We start from the raw sequence: 17,145 nt of genomic DNA, 5'->3' as shown, positions 1-17,145 counted from the left end.
CACTGTCCAAAACAACCCCCGAATTTATTTGTCAAGGCACAAGAACCCCCTTCAGATTCTGGATTTTAAATAACGAAGAAAACCAGCAACAGAGCCATCAAAGGGCACAGTGAGGACTTCTCCACCCACCGGAGCAGAACAAGGGACAGGCCACCCTGTTCAGCCCGGCAGCATGGGTACCCCCATGCACCCTGCGGGTACTGCACAGTGGAGGGCAGACCCACAGGACACGCACAGGGCAAAGACCCCCGACCCCATGGGAAACACAAAGGCTCGACCCCATGCACCGGTCAGGTTCGTCCCCATCAGTGCTTTAGCCCCCAATGCATCAGCTTTGTCACCATGGGGAGGAGAGGGGGGCTTCACCCGGCCAGCAGGTGTGTGTGTCCCCCCATGCCCTGCCTTTCATCCCACCTCAAAAAATACCCCCAGTTAATTTGAGGCAGGGGATAACCGCCCCGATGGGATTTTGCATTTAAGGCAAAAATAAAAAATCCAGTGGGAACCGACGTGTCAGCCTCGCCTCTGTGACTGGAAAGATCATGGAAGAGATTCTCCTAGAAGCTAAGGCTCCTCCACATGGAGGACCGGGAGGTGATTCAAGACAGCCAGCCCGGCTTCACGAAGGGCAAGTCGTGCCTGACCAACCTCACAGCCTTCTATGATGGAGTGGTTACATCGGTGGGCCAAGGCAAGAGCAATGGATGTCATCTATCTGGACTTTTGTTAAGGCCTTTGACACTGTCCCCTACAACACCATTCTCTCTAGACTGGAGAAGTATGGATTTGATGGGCGGTCTGTTCCGTGGATAAGGAATTAGTTGGATGCTCGCATACAGAGGGTAGCCCAATGTCCAGATGCAGATCGGTGACAAGTGGTGTCCCTCAGGGGTCCATACTGGGACCAGTACTGTTCAGTGTCTTCACCAGTGACATAGACAGTGGGATCAAGCGCACCCTCAGCAACTTTGCAGACAACACCAAGCCGAGCGGAGCAGTGACATGCCTGAGGGACAAGATGCCATCCAGAGGGACCTGGACAGGCTTGAGAAGTGGGCCCCTGTGAACGTCATGGGGCTCAACAAGGCCAAGTGCAGGATCCTGCACCTGGGTCAGGACAAACTCCGGTATCAGCACAGGCTAGGGGATGGAGAGCAGCCCTGCCGAGAAGGACTTGGGGGTGCTGGTGGATGAGAAGCTGGACATGAGCAGGCAATGAGCTGCATCCCCAGCAGCGTGGGCAGCAGGGCGAGGGGGGGGATTCTGCCCCTCTACTCCACGCTGGGGAGACCCCCCTGCAGTGCTGCCTCCAGCCCTGGGGCACCAACAGCAGAAAAACACGGAGCTGTTGGAGCAGGGCCAGAGGAGGCCCCGGAGATGCTGGGAGGGCTGGAGCCCCTCTGCCGTGAGGGGAGAGCTGGGGGGGTTCAGCCTGGAGAAGAGAAGGCTCCGGGGAGACATTCCAGCCCCTTCCAGTCCCTAAAGGGGCTCCAGGAGAGGTGGGGACAAACTTTTTAGCAGGGCCTGTTGCAATAGGACCAGGGGCAACGGCTTTAAACTAAGGAAGAAATTTTTTTACACTGAGGGTGGTGAGACACCGGCCTGGGTTGCCCAGAGAGGTGGTGGAGGCCCCATCCCTGGAAACATTCCAGGTCAGGTTGGACGGGGGTCTGAGCAACCTGATCTAGCTGAAGATGTCCCTGCTTACTGCAGGGGGGTTGGACTTGATGGCCTTTAAAGGTCCCTTCCAACCCAAACCGTTCTATGATTCTATAAACCACAGTGGTGCAATGTAAAAAAATAATTGTCCCCATATGTCCCCAGGGCAGTGTATCCATTGGGGCCGAGAGCACCAGCTCTGTCACCCCACCCATGGGGGTCTTGCAGGTCCCATCCATCTTCCTGGAGCGTCCAGGGCTCCCCTCCAGGGCTCCATCTTTCGCTCCCAGGGACCTTGCTGAGCCCATCATCCCTCTCAAGGCCTCTGGGCTTGGGAAAGGCACCGAAATTTGCCCGAGGAGGCACCTGGAAGGCGGCTGGCTCAGCTATAGCGATGCAGGAGCAGGCACAGAAGGTGCTGGAGGGAACAGCCAACCCCGGTTGCTCTCAGCCCAGCGTGGGGACAGACAGACGGACAAGGAGGAGCCTCCTCCCCATGCACCCCGTCCATGAGAAGGATGCACTGGTCTTCAGGGCTCACCAAGGATAAAGAGACATAGCCTCTCTCCAGCCCCAGAGCGCCCCGAAGACGTGGCCGGGGAAGAAGGAGGGTGTCAGGGCCTGGGACGAGGGGTGGCAGAAGGTCCGCGCCCTCCCCAGGGGAGCCGGAGCTCATCCCTGCCAGAGACATCTCGGCTGGTCCAGAGCACAGGGCGCCGCTGGGGGTGTCCAAGTTTCCGTCAATCGATTTCTTGCTCGTTATCTGGGGGGAAACATAGAAGAAATAAAAATTGGCAAAGATGTTAAAAAAAGAATATTAACCCACAGGTCCAATTTAATGAGTTAATTTGGTCACCAGCAGCTCCCAGCTCTCCCTGCTCTGGAAAACTGGGATCACCCTGCAATTGTCCCCCCTCCCAGGGCTGATGCCAGCTCCGGCCAAATATGACCAGGCACACGTAGGCGTGTTTTTATCCCTCCATCCATCCTCCTCAGTAGAAACCCCGTTGAGGCCAGCAAACCCTGGGAGATGTTATGATTCAAGCTTCATTTCTGCTGAAAAAGTGGTCAGGGAACAAGCGGGAGATGCCTCGCGCGTGGGGTTAAGCAAACAGGCTGCCGCGGGGATGAAAAGCCAAGGGGCCGGGAAGCCGAGCACGGGCTGCAGCGGCTTGCGAGGGGGAGATAAGGGCAGGGAGGAGGGGAAAAAAAAAGAGGAAAAGCGGAGCCGGTTGATGCTGAAGGGGACAGGAGAAAAAAGGCTTTTATAAACCTGTCGGGGTCGGGAGGAAAAATGGCAGCAAAGAAAAAAGAGAGCTGCTAATAAAAGAGGAAGGGAGGGTTAAATCAGCATTTCAGCAGCAAAATTTCACCAGCGGCAGAGGCCAAGCCTCTGCCTTTAATAAGGAAATAAATTTGAAAGATTGAGATCTTGGGAGGAGGATGAGCCGGGGAAGAGCGGGGTTGACCAGGCACGGCAAGCGCTGGAGCCCAACACCGGGCTCTGGGATGGGTGGCGGGATGTTGGCAGCATTGAGCTGGGAGATTGGGAGAAGATACTGAAAGGCAGAGACAGGAGCTGGGACTCCAGTCTTCATGAATTTCCACCAAAAATTCAGCACCGGGCTGCTGTTGGGGAATTCTGCGTGGGGAGGGATGAAGCTCACGCCTCCCTCTCCATAAGGCAAGGACCGACCCCCAGCAATTCCCCTCCTTTTAGCAAAACCCACGGCAACACTCAAAAAAAGACCCAAAATCCACACAAAGACCCGGGTTGGTGGCACGAGGCTTTTCTTGGCCCTGAGCTGCCCAAGAAAAGGAAGGATAAGAGAATAAACGCCACATTGGAGCTGTTGGTCACATCGCTCCACCGCTGCTGGCAGGTACGAGCAGTGGCCAGAGCAAGAGCAGCCCAAAGCAGAGTGGAAAAGCGCTGGGAAAGAATCGGTCTGGGGCAATTTGATTGAAAACTGGGGGGAAAAAATGAAAAACATGGAAAAAACACCCATGATGGAGATGCAATAGATGCTTTACATTTAGATCTGAGCATCATCTCCAGTGTGCTTAGGAAGAAACCTTCGCCTGAAGCCAGGCCACGGTCCTATGGAAATGCACTCACCGTCTTTGCTCTCCGAGCTCTTCAGCAGCTGCAAGGCTGTGAAAAGCAAAAAACGTGGTCAGACACACTGCACGGGACTGGGGGGGCTTTGCAAGGGAACGCCTCCCTGGAGGAAAGAGCCAAGAGCCCCATTTTGGGGAACCCACCCTGATAATTGCACCCACCAATTTCCATTGCAAACCAACCCCCGGCCCCTAAATCTCCCCAGCAGCGAAGGAGTCGGCACCCCAAGCGGGCTTGCTCCTGCGCCAGCAGATAAAGGCAATCACTGGGCATATAATTAACACACCTGATGACGGCAGAGCACCACGAGTGCCATTTTTATTAAAAGGTAGCGTGGCTTATCGCAGAGCTGCCAGTACGTGTCGAAGAGCAGGGAATATCAGGAGGGTGCCGAGCATCGATGGAGAGTGCAAAGCACGTCAGAGTGTTTCCTTGTGCAGGGGACCACGGCACGAGCACATGCTATAAAATATGTATATAACCCACGAGCATCATGCACCCACCTGTCTTGGGTCCTTCCCCCTCCTCGTCTTGCTCCTCCATCCCTGCAAAACAAAAAAAGAAGCTGAAGCGTGTGAAGCGTCTGCCGGGTTTTATCCCAACACCCACCCTGAACCCCACTTTCCCAAGCAGCCGGGTTTGGCGGCTATCCCTTGGATCGCTGCCATCCCTTGGCTACTCAGAGCCACCCGCCATCACCACCTATCCCCGGGCTCTGCACGGGACCAGGTGCTGCCAAGCCGCTGGTGATGCTGAGGGAGGAGGCGACTGGTACCCACCCTGCAGCCGGCACCCCCTCCAGCACCCCGCGGGGGGAACTTCCCCAGGCACAAAGCTTGTGCCAGGGTGGCACGCCCCCTACGAGCAAAGCAGAAAAAGCCACAGCTCCGGGCGACTGCAGCCCAGACGCTCGCCTCCCTATTTATAGCACAGCAGCCATCTGGAGCGGCAGCTCAGCAGGGGGCTTAGCGGGGAGACCATGGATCCCCCAATGCCTGCGGAAAACCCCATCGGCACCGAGGGATGAGTATCCCCTTCTCCCTCATGCATCACCCACCGGGCTGTCACCCTGTCTGGGAGCTTTGCATCCCATGGGTAGGACCTGCCACGATGCTATTCCTGGCCAGAAATACCAGCAAAAATCACTGCTCCTGCCTGCCAGGCTCATGGGCAGGGGCTCTGCCTGGTTTCTGGCTGACCAAGAGCCAGAGTAAAGGGTTACTGCTAAAGGGCGTGCAGCCATCAGTGCAAAACATCACGGTCTGGGAGCCGTGTCTTGATGCTAAAGGGCTGAGGTCAGCTGGCCTGGGGCCACGGCTGAGCGTCACCGCACTGCAAATCCCTTGGCAGCGGAGAAAATACTCTATAACAGAGGGCGGGCGGGGGGGGGGTGGAAACCAATATATATTTTACATATTTATCTCCTGCAGATGTTTCGCTGGGATGTGCAGGGGAAAAAACCCTCTCGGTCCCCACCGCTGGGGACACCTGACAGCCGGGCATCACAGTGGCATCATCCTCCCCAGCGGAGAGAGGTGGAGTGAAGAGGAGCCCCCGGGGAGGGAGGCTGCGGGACCCAGCCCCACAGCTCGACGCTGGCAGGGAAAGGCTTTGGCAGAGCGAGCGCCTGGGGATTCAGCGAGAGAAAACAAACGGGGAACGCCAGCAGAGCTGCTTCTGCAGCCATTTTCAGAGCATGGCAGCTTTTTTTTTTTTAAAGCAACAAAGCCCCCCTTTTTGAGCAAACCTCTCTCCGTAATTAAAAAAAAGAAAAGAAAAACCAAACAGGAGAAAGATGCAGAAAACAGGAGCACGGAGCAACCCTCTCATGCTATTTCCACGTGTCGAAGCACTTGGCATTTCCACAGTGGCAAGTGCTAGAGGCACCTTCTCGGAGGAGATGCTCCACATGTGCCCAGGTGTGGGTAACAGGCATGCAGAGGAGGAAGATGGAAGGAGGAGACATGCTGGGTGGGAGGAAAACCAGGTGTACGTTTCAAAGAGCCGCCTGGAGCAATGCCCACAGCTGGCATGGGCTCTCCAGCACGGATCTGCTGCTGTCCACCAACCCTAGCAGCTCCGAGCATCCCTTTACCCTTTAAAAAATGCCACCACCAAGGCAAACCCGGGCTGGTGAAAATTTGCTCCAGCTCTTCCCTGTCCACCACCCTCCATCCAGCCAGCCAGCCAGCCATCCCTCCCTCCCTCCCTGCAAACCCCACCCCTTTTGGGGGGTACCCGCCACGTTGCCTGCATTTTCCTCCTCTTCCTCGTAGCTCTCGCGGATTTTCTTCTGGCACACGTACGCCAGGACAGCAAGTAGCCCCACAACGCAGACGGCGAGTCCCACTGTCACCCAGAGAGCCACAGCGGGGAAGGCGAGGTGTTGGCCTTGCATGGTGGGGGAAGAGAAATACCACCACGGTGAGCACCACAGCCCGACCAAGGGGATGTGTGCCCGGCATTCGGAACCCCGTGGTGGCAAGGACACAGCCCCGTGGAGGGAGTTGGTGGCACAAGGGGTGGCTTTGGAAATAAAACCATCGGTGCCTTGAATTATGGCCTGCCCCCAGTAGGTCTGGATCCGGTTGCGGAAGCAGTAGGTTGACTCACTCCCTGAAACACTTTGTTAATTTTTAAATGATTGCACTAATAAATTCAAATGGCAGGCCGACCCTTCGCTTCCTAAGCTCAAGAGGTGCATTAGATGATGCTGCACCCTCTCCCTTTCCCCTCTCATCCCGCACAATGGGGCTGGGATGGATGGGGACATCTGCCCTGGGGTCGGGGATGGCCTGGCAGGGACCACTGGGATTTGGGGGATACCTCCTGGAGTGCTGGCAATCTGATTTTTTCCCATAATATTGCTCCTTCTTCAAATAATGTCTTATCCCAAACCCTGACCCTCTCCTGGCATCACCCCAAGGCTGACCATTCGCTCGCGCACTTGGGAGCCCATGTGAAAGCCACCCCTCTGCTCCCAAGCAGCAGCATCCACACGAGTTTTTGGTGCATCCAGCCAAAATGTTTACACTCCACTAAGGACCCACCTTCCCAAGCCACCAAGTGCCATACCAAGGGTAATTAAACGCTAATCAATGCTAGCGGGGAGGGCACAAGGTTATAAAGAACTCCAGGAGGGCAATGGAAGGAGCTCAGACTGAAGCGGCAAGGCTGAACGTGCTTGATGAACTCCTCCAGCCTGTATTTCTGAAGCAGGATTGTCACTGTTGGGATGGAGAACCCCAAATCGAGAGCACCCCATGGCCACCACATCCTAAGGAGAAGACAACTACCATGCCCCATGCTGGCTTTCTAGGGTGGTTAGACTGGGACAGGGCAACTATCAAAGCTAGAGACTAAGAACTAGGGACACTAGTTCTAGCTGGGACACTGGGTGGGGTGACGGAGAGGACAGCACAGCCTCGAGTCACCCTTGTAGGTCCATGGGGAGAGTGGTAGAGTGGGGATATGGGGTAGCTCTGGGCCACAATAGGGATCCCAGTGCCACCATGGTCACCTTCTTCAGACAGAGCCCGTCCCTTCCTTCCCCCAATTTTGGCCCCTTCTGACTCACCCGTGATGGTGACAGAGGCCTGGGTCTCCTGCTGCAGCACTGGGTTTCGCACCAGGCAGGAGTAGGTGATGCTGGGCTCCACCAGCACCTGGAGGACACTGTGCACATCAAAGAGACCTTCCTCGTTGGCCACCTGGGATGTGGTGACATTTTCTGTGATGTTGCTGCCCCGGCTGTCCTGCCAGAGGACACTGGCCTCAGGATAGCCACGGGAAGCATGGCAACTCACGACCGCCAGATCTCCTGGCTTCAAGTCCTTGTTGGGCTCCAGGTTCATATTGGGCTTGGAGTACGGAGCTGCAAGGGAGAGGACAGTCGGCATGAAGCAATGGAGAAGACCAAAGGATCAGGATCTGGAGCAACCCAATGAGGTTGGGCAAGCCCCAGAACAGACTCCTCCAGATTGTAAGACCAACCAGCCAAAGCCTCCCCAGCTTTGGTTCATTTATGGCCATGCTTCCAGGTGGCCTCCCAACTGAGAGCCTCTCCATCGTGGCAGGGAAGGGACCGCACCCCCCACCAGGCAGTATTTTGGGGAGATGCAGCTGCTTGGTCTCTAACAGAGAACTGACTTCATGGGGAGACCATGGCAAGGGTGGAGAGAGAAAGAGGCTCCACAGAGGAGCAAAGCATGATGGAGAACCCTTCTCTTTGGGGAGACACATAGGGACACCCCAACTCTCCATCTCTCACCTGCCACCTGCAATGTCACAGCTGCCCTGCTGTAGTCCCGGACCCAAACGAAGCAGGTGAAGCTGCCCTCATCTGAGATCTCCACACGTCGGAGGAGCAGGGAGACGTTGCCCTGGGCCAGCTGATCATAAAAGAGGGCCGTACGGTTGGTGTAGCTCCCAAGCTGGTCTGCCAGCTGGTCCTGGCCACCGGAGAACCTGTGGACCAAGCGCTTGGTGTCTGTCAGCTGCCAGATGAGGTTGAGGTCATCGAGGCTGAAGTTGGCCTCAGGGGAAAAGGAGCAGCTCAGGGTGGCGTCTCGGCCGAAAAGAGCCACCACGGGCTCATCTGGGACCTGGATCTCCATGGCACCTGCGGGAGGGTGGCGAGGACAAAAGCACACGGTGGTGAGACCCTGCAGAAGCACCTCCTTAATTCTCTATCCAGGTAACATCTAAGCAAGTCAAGGCATGCCCATGGGAGGGACCCGTGGGCCGGTGGCATCTCAGGACTGTCCCCATTACCATCCCCTAGCCAAGTCCACCCTGCCAGCAGGGAGACAGCCCCACATCCAGCACCAAACCTGGGGCATCGCTGCCCTCAGCTGCCAGCTGCAGCCACAGGCACCCAAACCTGCACCCCCCCCGCCCCCAGGACACGTGGGTGACAGCAATGGGGACATAATCCAGTGTCCCCAGGATGAGCCAGCTCCGGGCAGCGCCGTGGCTGGGCTGGCAGGCGCTAGATGGCACCAGTGCTCCAGCGCGATGCCAACCAGCGTGCCACGGCAAGATGCCAACCCTGTCCCAGTGCCATGGCAAGATGCCAACCGCATCCCCCAGCCACGGCACGCTGCCAACCCTGCCATTGCGTCAGGGAGTGATGCCAACCGTGCCAGGGACGCCAGACTCTCCATGCTCAGCGCTGGTTCCTGGGGTGCCCATTGGCATCGAGCGACAATGTCTCCCACAGCAGACCCGTGGCACCATCGGCGCTTCATTCACCGATTCCTCCCAACACCAAAATGGGGAGGAAAAGGAAAAAAATCCCACCTCAGACCAAGGATTTTCTTTATATTCCGACTTCAACACCGCTGCAGAACACAGCAAGGCCATGACCCACAGCAAACCCTTCCCTGGGGGCAAGGGCAGCAACAAGACATTAAATTTTATGCAAGAGCCCAAGCGGGGAGGATGAGGAGCCGCGGGAAGGAGCCGGGCTGAAGGAGACCTGCCAGGGGCCGCAGACGGGCAGACAGGCAGGAGAAGAGGGCTCGGGCAGCCTGCCTGCTTCTTGGCAGACTCGAGAGCATCATGTCTCCCTCCGGCTAATAATAAATGCCAGCGGGTTTTAGGAACATGACCCAGCCTGGCCGGAATCGTTGCTGGCTGCTGAGCATCCCAAAAGGATTCAGTCCCAACGTCTCTCCCGGGTTTGAGGTGCTGCAAGCTGCGGGGCCAGGAGCTGTAGCGCATGGGGACAGAGCCAGGTAAGTCCAAAACCTTCAGGATTTGGTCCTCTCATGGCTTCACCATTCAGCTGTAGCACACGGGAGGTGGTGGCCCCTGCTATGAGGGTGTCCCACATGTGCCAGGAGCCGTCACACCCAAGGGACGATGCTCTGGGCAGCAGGAGGACCAAGAAACATCTTGTGGGCACTGCCTCCAGGAACCACAGCTCAAAAGCAGCTTTGCCGGGATGAAGGTGGCATTTGGGACATCTCCTTCGGGGTGGTGACAAACCCCAAACCCTCCCAGCCCCACTCACCTGCCAGGCTGAGCACCAGCGCTCCCAGGGCAAGCAGCGGGCAGAGCATCCTTGGCGCAAGCAAAGCCTGGGTAAGAAAGCAGAAGCGAGCACGGCCCCAGGCGTCCTCACGGGGTGTCTTCTCTCTCAGGACAAGCACCCTGAGCTGGGGAAAAAGAGAAGAAAATGCTGAGACGGTGCTGGGGACCAGGAGCAGAGAGCAAGAGAGGGTAGGAGACTGGCATCAGGCAGGGGATCCCGTGCCACCCATCCTCTCCGGCAACTGCAGCACCCACCCTGTCATAAAAGGCAGGAGGGGGTTTGCCACCTGCCCGGCACCGGCCAAGGGACCGGTGCACCCCCGGCATCCAGAACGTGATGGATATGGAATCAGCTCCCGTGCCGGAGGCGCTGGCCAGTGCCCTGGGAAGCCACGTGAGCCTCTTCCCCTCCTCGCTGCTTCTCCTCCCCTTTTGTTTCTCTCTTTCCCAGTTTCTCCCTGCAGCTCTGGGCTGTTACATCCCTGGCCTCCAAGAGGAGGCAACTCACTCCCCGTGTCCAAAATGGCTAAAAACCAAACCATAAGATGTTTGCAGATTCCTGGCTCCGGCAGCAGCTCAAGGGCTGTGAGGTTTATCCCTGCTCGTGGCAGGAAAGTCTCCAGCATGAGGTTGCCCCGAAAAATAGGGAATAAAACCAGAGCATCTCAGAGCTGGATGTGGGGAGAGGCGAGGGCAAGCTGCCCGGCAACACTGGCTACAGCGGCTTGATTCCCCAGCATCCTTCCCCGGCCGTGCCAAGAGCTCGCCGGGCCCCTCGTGACCCGCGTTCCTCCCTCAGAGCAGAAATGAGACCCAGATATCACAGCCAGCGGCACCACTGCCATGTCCCATCCCCATCCCAGCACATCCCAGAGCCCGCTGCTCCGCCCGCAGCCTTTAGCAACGGCATTTTCTCGGTGCAATAGCCATATTTGTGATAAATCGGTGTCGCGACACTGGTTTCCCCCGGGGTGCAGCAGGAACAACTTCAGCCATCGGCGCCTTTCTCCTTAAACCCCCTTTAATTGGGGAAATGGCAGCCCTGAAGCTCTGCTCAGCTCAGCTCCCACAGGGGAAACTGAGGCACAAGGGAGGGGGAAACTGAGGCACGGGGAAGGGAGGAAACTGAAGCACGGCTCTGCCCCAGGAGCTCTGGGGGAGCATCTTCTCTCCTTCCCTCCTGAACACAAGGCTCCTTTGGGGAAAACAAATTATCCAGCTTTTTTTTCTTAAACCATATCCCTAAGTCTTGCCTTTTCCCAAGCAGACGAGCCCGGAGCCAGTCCCATGCCAAACCCCAGGCAGCCAGGAAGGGACGAGCTGCGGTGGGAGAGCACGACAGGGCATCGGGAAACAGTGACTCACCTCCCTCACGCTCGCCCTTGGAGCTCTTTCCTTTGTTCAAATAAATGCTAAATATATTCTAAATGACGGTGTGATTTAGAATGCTAAAATAAATTCTGTTTTCTAGGTTTGGCGACCTAGGAGTCCTGCCAGGCCATCTCGGAGGTGTCCCAGGGACACCTGTGTCCCCAACCCTCCTTCTGCAGTCTGTCAGTGGCTCTCTCGCCTTACCGTGACTCAGTTTCCCCATCCTTGCAGTGTGAGCCCCGGCCAAAGGATGGGCTCTACCCCAGACCTGAGCTTTCGTTGCAAGTTGGGATATAACGCATCCCATGAACACGTCCCTTGGGAGAGGGCCAGCTTTGTCCACGGCAAGCCAGGAGGGCTGAACCCCCCAGAAACCCCTGGAATAATTAACCCCTCTGTTGCAGCAGGACCCCGGGGATGATCCGTCACGCGTTACCCATTCAATATTTACTACCACGCAGCCAAAATACTGCTTTTTTTATAATACCCAGATTGTCAAATGCCACAAATCATCACCCTGAGCTGGCAGGAGGCGGAAAGAAACATCCAGGGAGAAGTTATTCTCACCCACCGGTACGGGTCGGTCCCAGCTTTTGGGGGTACCTGGGCTGAGCCCCCTGCTTTGCTCCTCTCCTGCCCGGGGTCTGTGCTAGCAAAGAGCCGGCTCTGCTCCAGATGATTTTTAGTCCCCACCCATAAAGCGGGACCCTGCGGGGACAGGGGCGGGGTGGGGGGCACGGCAAAGGGAGGGTGGAAAGATGGGGGGTGCCACCCCCAAATCCCAGCCTGGGCGATATTTGGCGGTAAAAAGGAAGGGACGGGTCGGTCTTTTGCTCACCCGGCGGGAAAAGGGGAACCAATTCCTTCCTCTCCGACTGGGGGTTTTTTGTCCCACGCCTGCGGTGGGGTTTAGCTTTATATATATTAAGTATATATTTATATATATATGTTATATGTATAAATAAATATTCTATATATGTATTATATATATAAATTATATATTAAATACGGCATTTTAAATCGGATGGATTTAGGCGCATCCCGGGATGCTGCCTTCATCCCCACGGGACACGGCGGGGACATCGCCTGCCCCCCGCACCCCTCCGGCGGCAAGGAGGGGACCCCCGATATCCCCCCCCCCCCCAACACCCACTAGGGCTCCCCGGAGCCCCCCGCCCCGACCCCGACCCCCGACCCCTGACACCGGTTCCCTCCACGCCGCCTCATTCATTTCGCCCTCCCGGAACAACGCCCGCGGTTCTCAGCCCCTGGTCCCGCGGGAGGGGAAACGCGGGAGGGGAAACGCGGGAGGGGAAACGCGGGAGGGGGGTGGGAGGCGGCCCCGTTCCCCGGTGGGTCCCCCCCACCCCAGTGGGTTCCCCCCGGGTCCCCGCCACGTCCCCAGCACCGCCCCCGCCGGGCCGGGCCGTCACTTACCGGGCAGGCGGTGCGGGACGGGCGGGAGCGCGCGCTCCGCCGCGGGCGGGGCCGGTCCCGGTCCCGGTCCCGGGGCGGGGGCCCGGGCTCTGATTGGCTGCGGCCGCTTCCGGCCGGGGCCCCGCTGGTGGCGGAGGAGGAGGAGGAGGAGGAGCCGCGGAGGGGGCCGGGCCGGGGAGCGCCGGGATGGGGGGGACCGGGGAACCCCGGGCTGAGGGAGCACCGAGCCGGGGTACTGGGGTGCGCCGGGATTGGGGGGGTGCAGGGAGCACCGAGCCGGGGTATTGGGGTGCTCCAGGCTGAGGAGTTGGGGAGCATGGAGCTGGGGTACTGGGGTGCATGGGCCCGGGGAGCACCAAGCCGGGGGTGTTGGGGAGCACTGGGCTGGGGATATTGGGGTGCACCGAGCCGAGGTGACCGGGGAGCACTGGGCTGGGGATATGGGGGTGCACAGGGCTGGGGGGACCAGGGAGCATCGAGTCGGGGGGACTGGGGTGCAGAGAGCCTGGGGAGTACCGAGCTGGGTGGTGTTGGGGTGTATGGAGCTGCTTATCACCAAGACAGGGGATTGGGGTGAACCGAGCCACAGTATTGGGGGGCATGAAGCTGGGGAATTGGGGTACACAGGGTTATTGGGGGGTTGGAGGGCACCGAGACAGATATTGGGGAGCACTGAGCCTGGGGATTGGGGTGCACGGAGGTGGGGGACTGGGCTATGCACTGGGCCTGAGCATATGGAGCCAGGGGGACTGGGGTGCACAGAGCCAGGAGGCTGGGGTACGCACAGCCTGGGCATTGGGGTGTGGGGAATTGGGGTACACACTGACCCAGGGCATCGGGGTGCACCGAGCCAGGGGAACCAGGGTACAGTAAGCCAGCAGATCGGGTTGCACAGAACAAGGGGATGTTGGGATGCACAGAGCTGGGGCTCTGGAGCCCTCAAAGCTGGGGGGCTGGCGTGAGGCAGGAGGGCAGAGCCCTCTCCTCCTCCAGCGAGAACAAAAGGCAGCGGGAGTTTCCCCTGAAGGGAAAAACCTGGCTAATAATTTACCCGCACCAGCTGCCCGGAGGCACCAGCAGCCCCACGCCATGCTCGGTGGAAGATGCTGCTGAAGGACAGAGCGGGGGGAACCCCCAAATAGTTGGGAGCTGTGGTGCTGGAAGGGGACGCCCATGAGGGTCCCCCACCTAGAAGAGCAAGACCTCAGATGCAGGAGGCATCAGGGCTGCATTCCTCCTGCATCACCCACACAAAGGGACCGCAACTTCCTTGGAAAACCCATCTCGCTGCCTTTTGGAGTTTGCTTTTCTGGGGGTGCAGCCCAGCTGGGCTCCAGGGGCATGGGGGGGGACCAGCAGCATCACTTCCACAAGCCACCTGGTCGCTTTTGGCCAGGGCAGGGCCATGGCGCTGAGCTTCCTCCCACGCTCCCACCACACAATGTCTCCTTTTTTTCCAGCCTGGGGCAGGCGGGCACCCAGCGCCGCTCCCCGACACGCACACGGGGGTGGGGGGCGATGCATCGGGATTGAGACTGGGAAAGGGAGCACAGCAGGAAAGGAGGAAGAAGAGAAGGAAGAGGAAGGCATTGGGAGGGAGCCAGGCGCTTTGCAAGGGCGATTTTTCAGCAGCGCACACACAACAGATGTTTCCCCAAAGGAAGCAGCTTCTTGTTTTCAACCTGTTTTTTCACAGAAGGCCCCTCCATACCAGCAGCTCTCGCCGTGTCCCTGGGGCTCCGGTGGCTGCAGTCTGTGTCCCAGCACCCACATGGAAGGTTCGGGCCTCTCATTGCTCCAGAGCAAAGGAAGCTCCTCACCCTTTTGATTACAGAGGGAAGCTGAAACAACCAAACCTGGAGAGCTTAAAATTAAAAGGCAAATAAAAATAACCCCAAACATGTTATATTTAAAACCATTTGATTTTTTTTTCCCCTTGCAGACAAGGATTTTGCAGCGACAGAGCTGGTAATAAGGCTGCACGTCTTGACCCAGGCACCGTGGGTGACAGCAGCAAGAACGAGAAAGGATGAAGCCAATATACTTCAAAAAGCCTGGCGACTAAATCGGGAGCCCTGCGCTCGATTCGCAGATGTGCCCTGCAACTCAAGAGGATTTCTCTTTCCCTGCCCCGCCTGGCGTGGATAGCGCTGGATGTGGAGAGCGGCTGCCTGATCCCAGCTCATGAGGAGCTCCTGCAGACCAGACATGAGCCATGTCAACCCGCTTGGCACGTTGTCCCCATCCTTTTTTGGGGGGCTGATGGAGAAGATCCAACCATCAGCCCCTGGCGCTGCAGCAGGGAGCATGAGCTGATTCCCCTTCCCGAGCCACATCAGCGATGAGTCCATGGGCATCTCCAGCCTCAGAGCTCAGCAACCCAAAAAAAAAAAAAAAAAAAAAAAAAAAAAAAAAGAAATGCAGGTGGAGGCCAAGGTTTTCGCAAAAACTCCCAAAAAGAGAGACACAAATTCACAGCACTGCCCAGGGCAGGGCTTCACATCATCACGGCTTCATCACTTTGTCCCTTCTCTCAACAGTTCATATGATAAAAGCAGCATCGTGGCTTTGATATCTTAACTCCACTCCTGTTAGGCTTTGAAGATACAAAGCAAGCATCTGAACGCCAGGATCTTTCTTAGTGTTAAATGCAAACACACACACAAAAACACAAAAAACAAACAAACACCCTAAAAACTAAGGAGCTTAGAAACAAAGGCAGATTTTTCAACATCAAAACAAGCTAAAAATTAAAATCCATGCTGCTTGCAAGTCTGCTCATAATTAACAATGAAAGGGCTTCCGGGGAGGAATTTAAATAGTAGATGTTCTCCATCCCAAATGATTATTTTTTGGCTTATTTTCCTTCCTCAAACCCTGCAGTACCCAAGGTACGTGCATAAGAAATGTGCATAATAATGAAGCTGACGAAAAAAAAGAAAAAAAATACAAAAAGGCAAAGAAAAGGGCTACAATTTGCAAGTTTAATTTCATGCTCAGCCAGAATTTGACCAAGGGGAGGAGGGACAGCCGGAGAGGATGGATGGAGGTGCCGGGGCAAATCCGGAGCCTCCCAACAAGGAGCATGCGGGTCAGCTCCGTGCATCCCAGGGGGGCTTGCACGGCTGCTTCTCCTTCCCATGAACAGCACAGAAATACTGCACAGCACCAGCAGCTTCCAGCTCCTAATGATGTAGAAATCAAATATGCAAAGCCCAGGAGGATCTCCTGTATTTCCTTCCAGCACGGGGCATCTGGTACACATCATTTTCATGATCAATTCGGTACAAGGCAGGGGGGCGGAGGGTAAATCCCACCTTGGCTACGTGCAGATTTCCATCCCCCAAAAGCCACCCAGATCATCTGTTTCGGAGCACTTTGGAACCGAACATCAGCTGGATCCACACGGAGGTAACCGCGTTACCTCTATGGGTGAGCAGCTACAGCTACTCCACTGCAGGATCCATGGGCATATGGAAAATGGCTCCAGTTCCTCTCGCTGCAGCCTCAAATGAGTGCAAGGAACATCGCAGTGGCAAAAACCAAAGGATGCGGAGGAGCAGGAATGAGGTTTTGAGGCTGCTTTGAACCAAGAGGCAGAGCAGCGAGCCGCTCCCAGGAACAGACACACACCATGACGTTAACCTGGGGCTCCCGAGCCTGTTTTTTGATGAGGTGGCATTTGGACAACCTCAGTCCTGTTCACTCAGGAGGAAGAGAGTTGAAACACTTCGGATGCGGCCATCCCGAGATGCGGGGTCGGGGCTGGGGACAGTGAGTCACTCGCCACCGGCCAAGTGCAGATGTTTTAGGTCTGTGCTTGCGGCAGGAGGCTGCTTTGGAGAGAGCTCAGCATTTTTGCAGCACACAAGGGTCATTCATAAGCAGAGAGCCCAGCAATGGACTCCAGATGCAGAACCACCCCGGTGGGATGCTAACAAAACTGGGATGAGTTCCCAGATGCGGGCGCACGCCTCGCCCAGCCCTGATCCTGCACCTGGGTGGCACCCAGGTACGCACCAGCCCTTTCCTGTTGCCTTCCCAAGCACAGACCCAGCAGGTCCCCACCAGCAGGAGATGCTCAAAAATGCAGACCTTGAGCCTCAGTTTGTCCTTCCATTCAGATCAGCTACTGCAGATGGTTCCTGCCTAAATTCTGGGGGGCTTTATCTGTCCTTAACTCCAGACGGGATCCCGGATGGCAATAGCCAAAGGTGCTAGAGGTCTGGGTTGCCAGTCTTGGCCAGTCCTGGTCCTCCCACAACTGCAGATGAACTGATCTTGCTGACTTTTATTTGTAAAGTTAACAATTTAGTGGGATCAGCACCCCAAATTGGCACTGGGGAGCCCCAGTGCAAGGGATGGGGTGGGAGCATGGAGTGGGGAAGGGGCCAGCGCTGCAACAACCTTCACTTAGTTTTCCCCAAACTGCTGTGAAATAGCCCTGAAGGGGTCACGAGGGAGGGCGAGCACAGGGTTACCCGATGACATGGGGGTCTGCCACCCCCTGGAAAACACTT

At 56.9% G+C, this 17,145-nt stretch overlaps 1 protein-coding gene across 1 annotated transcript; it reads right to left on the bottom strand.

Annotated features, from left to right (window-relative positions):
• On the bottom strand, positions 1-12,692 carry CD276 (CD276 molecule). The gene is made up of 8 exons (XM_074601553.1): positions 12,626-12,692; positions 9,798-9,942; positions 8,052-8,402; positions 7,359-7,655; positions 6,020-6,172; positions 4,285-4,326; positions 3,779-3,814; positions 1-2,422 (listed from the first exon to the last, which is right to left on the bottom strand). The coding sequence occupies exons 2-8, from the start codon at positions 9,844-9,846 to the stop codon at positions 2,400-2,402; spliced, it is 951 nt and encodes a 316-aa protein (XP_074457654.1). The 5' UTR covers positions 9,847-9,942; positions 12,626-12,692; the 3' UTR covers positions 1-2,399.
• Positions 12,693-17,145: the final 4,453 nt, after the last annotated feature.

The sequence above is a fragment of the Larus michahellis genome, chromosome 9, assembly GCF_964199755.1.
Source record: "Larus michahellis chromosome 9, bLarMic1.1, whole genome shotgun sequence".
In the NCBI taxonomy this organism is placed as follows: domain Eukaryota; kingdom Metazoa; phylum Chordata; class Aves; order Charadriiformes; family Laridae; genus Larus; species Larus michahellis.
The sequence above is the reverse complement of the archived record's forward strand: the minus strand, read 5'-3'. Positions and strand labels throughout refer to the sequence as shown.

What these genes read in the sequence shown, in the direction of transcription:
- CD276 (XM_074601553.1), bottom strand. Translation starts at nt 9,846, where the DNA reads ATGCTCTGCCCGCTGCTTGCCCTGGGAGCGCTGGTGCTCAGCCTGGCA. An exon ending in GGCCTCTGTCACCATCACGG is followed by an intron (nt 6,173 to 7,358) that starts GTGAGTCAGAAG and finishes CCACCATGCAAG; the next exon opens with GCCAACACCTCGCCTTCCCC. An exon ending in AAATGCAGGCAACGTGGCGG is followed by an intron (nt 4,327 to 6,019) that starts GTACCCCCCAAA and finishes TTTGTTTTGCAG; the next exon opens with GGATGGAGGAGCAAGACGAG.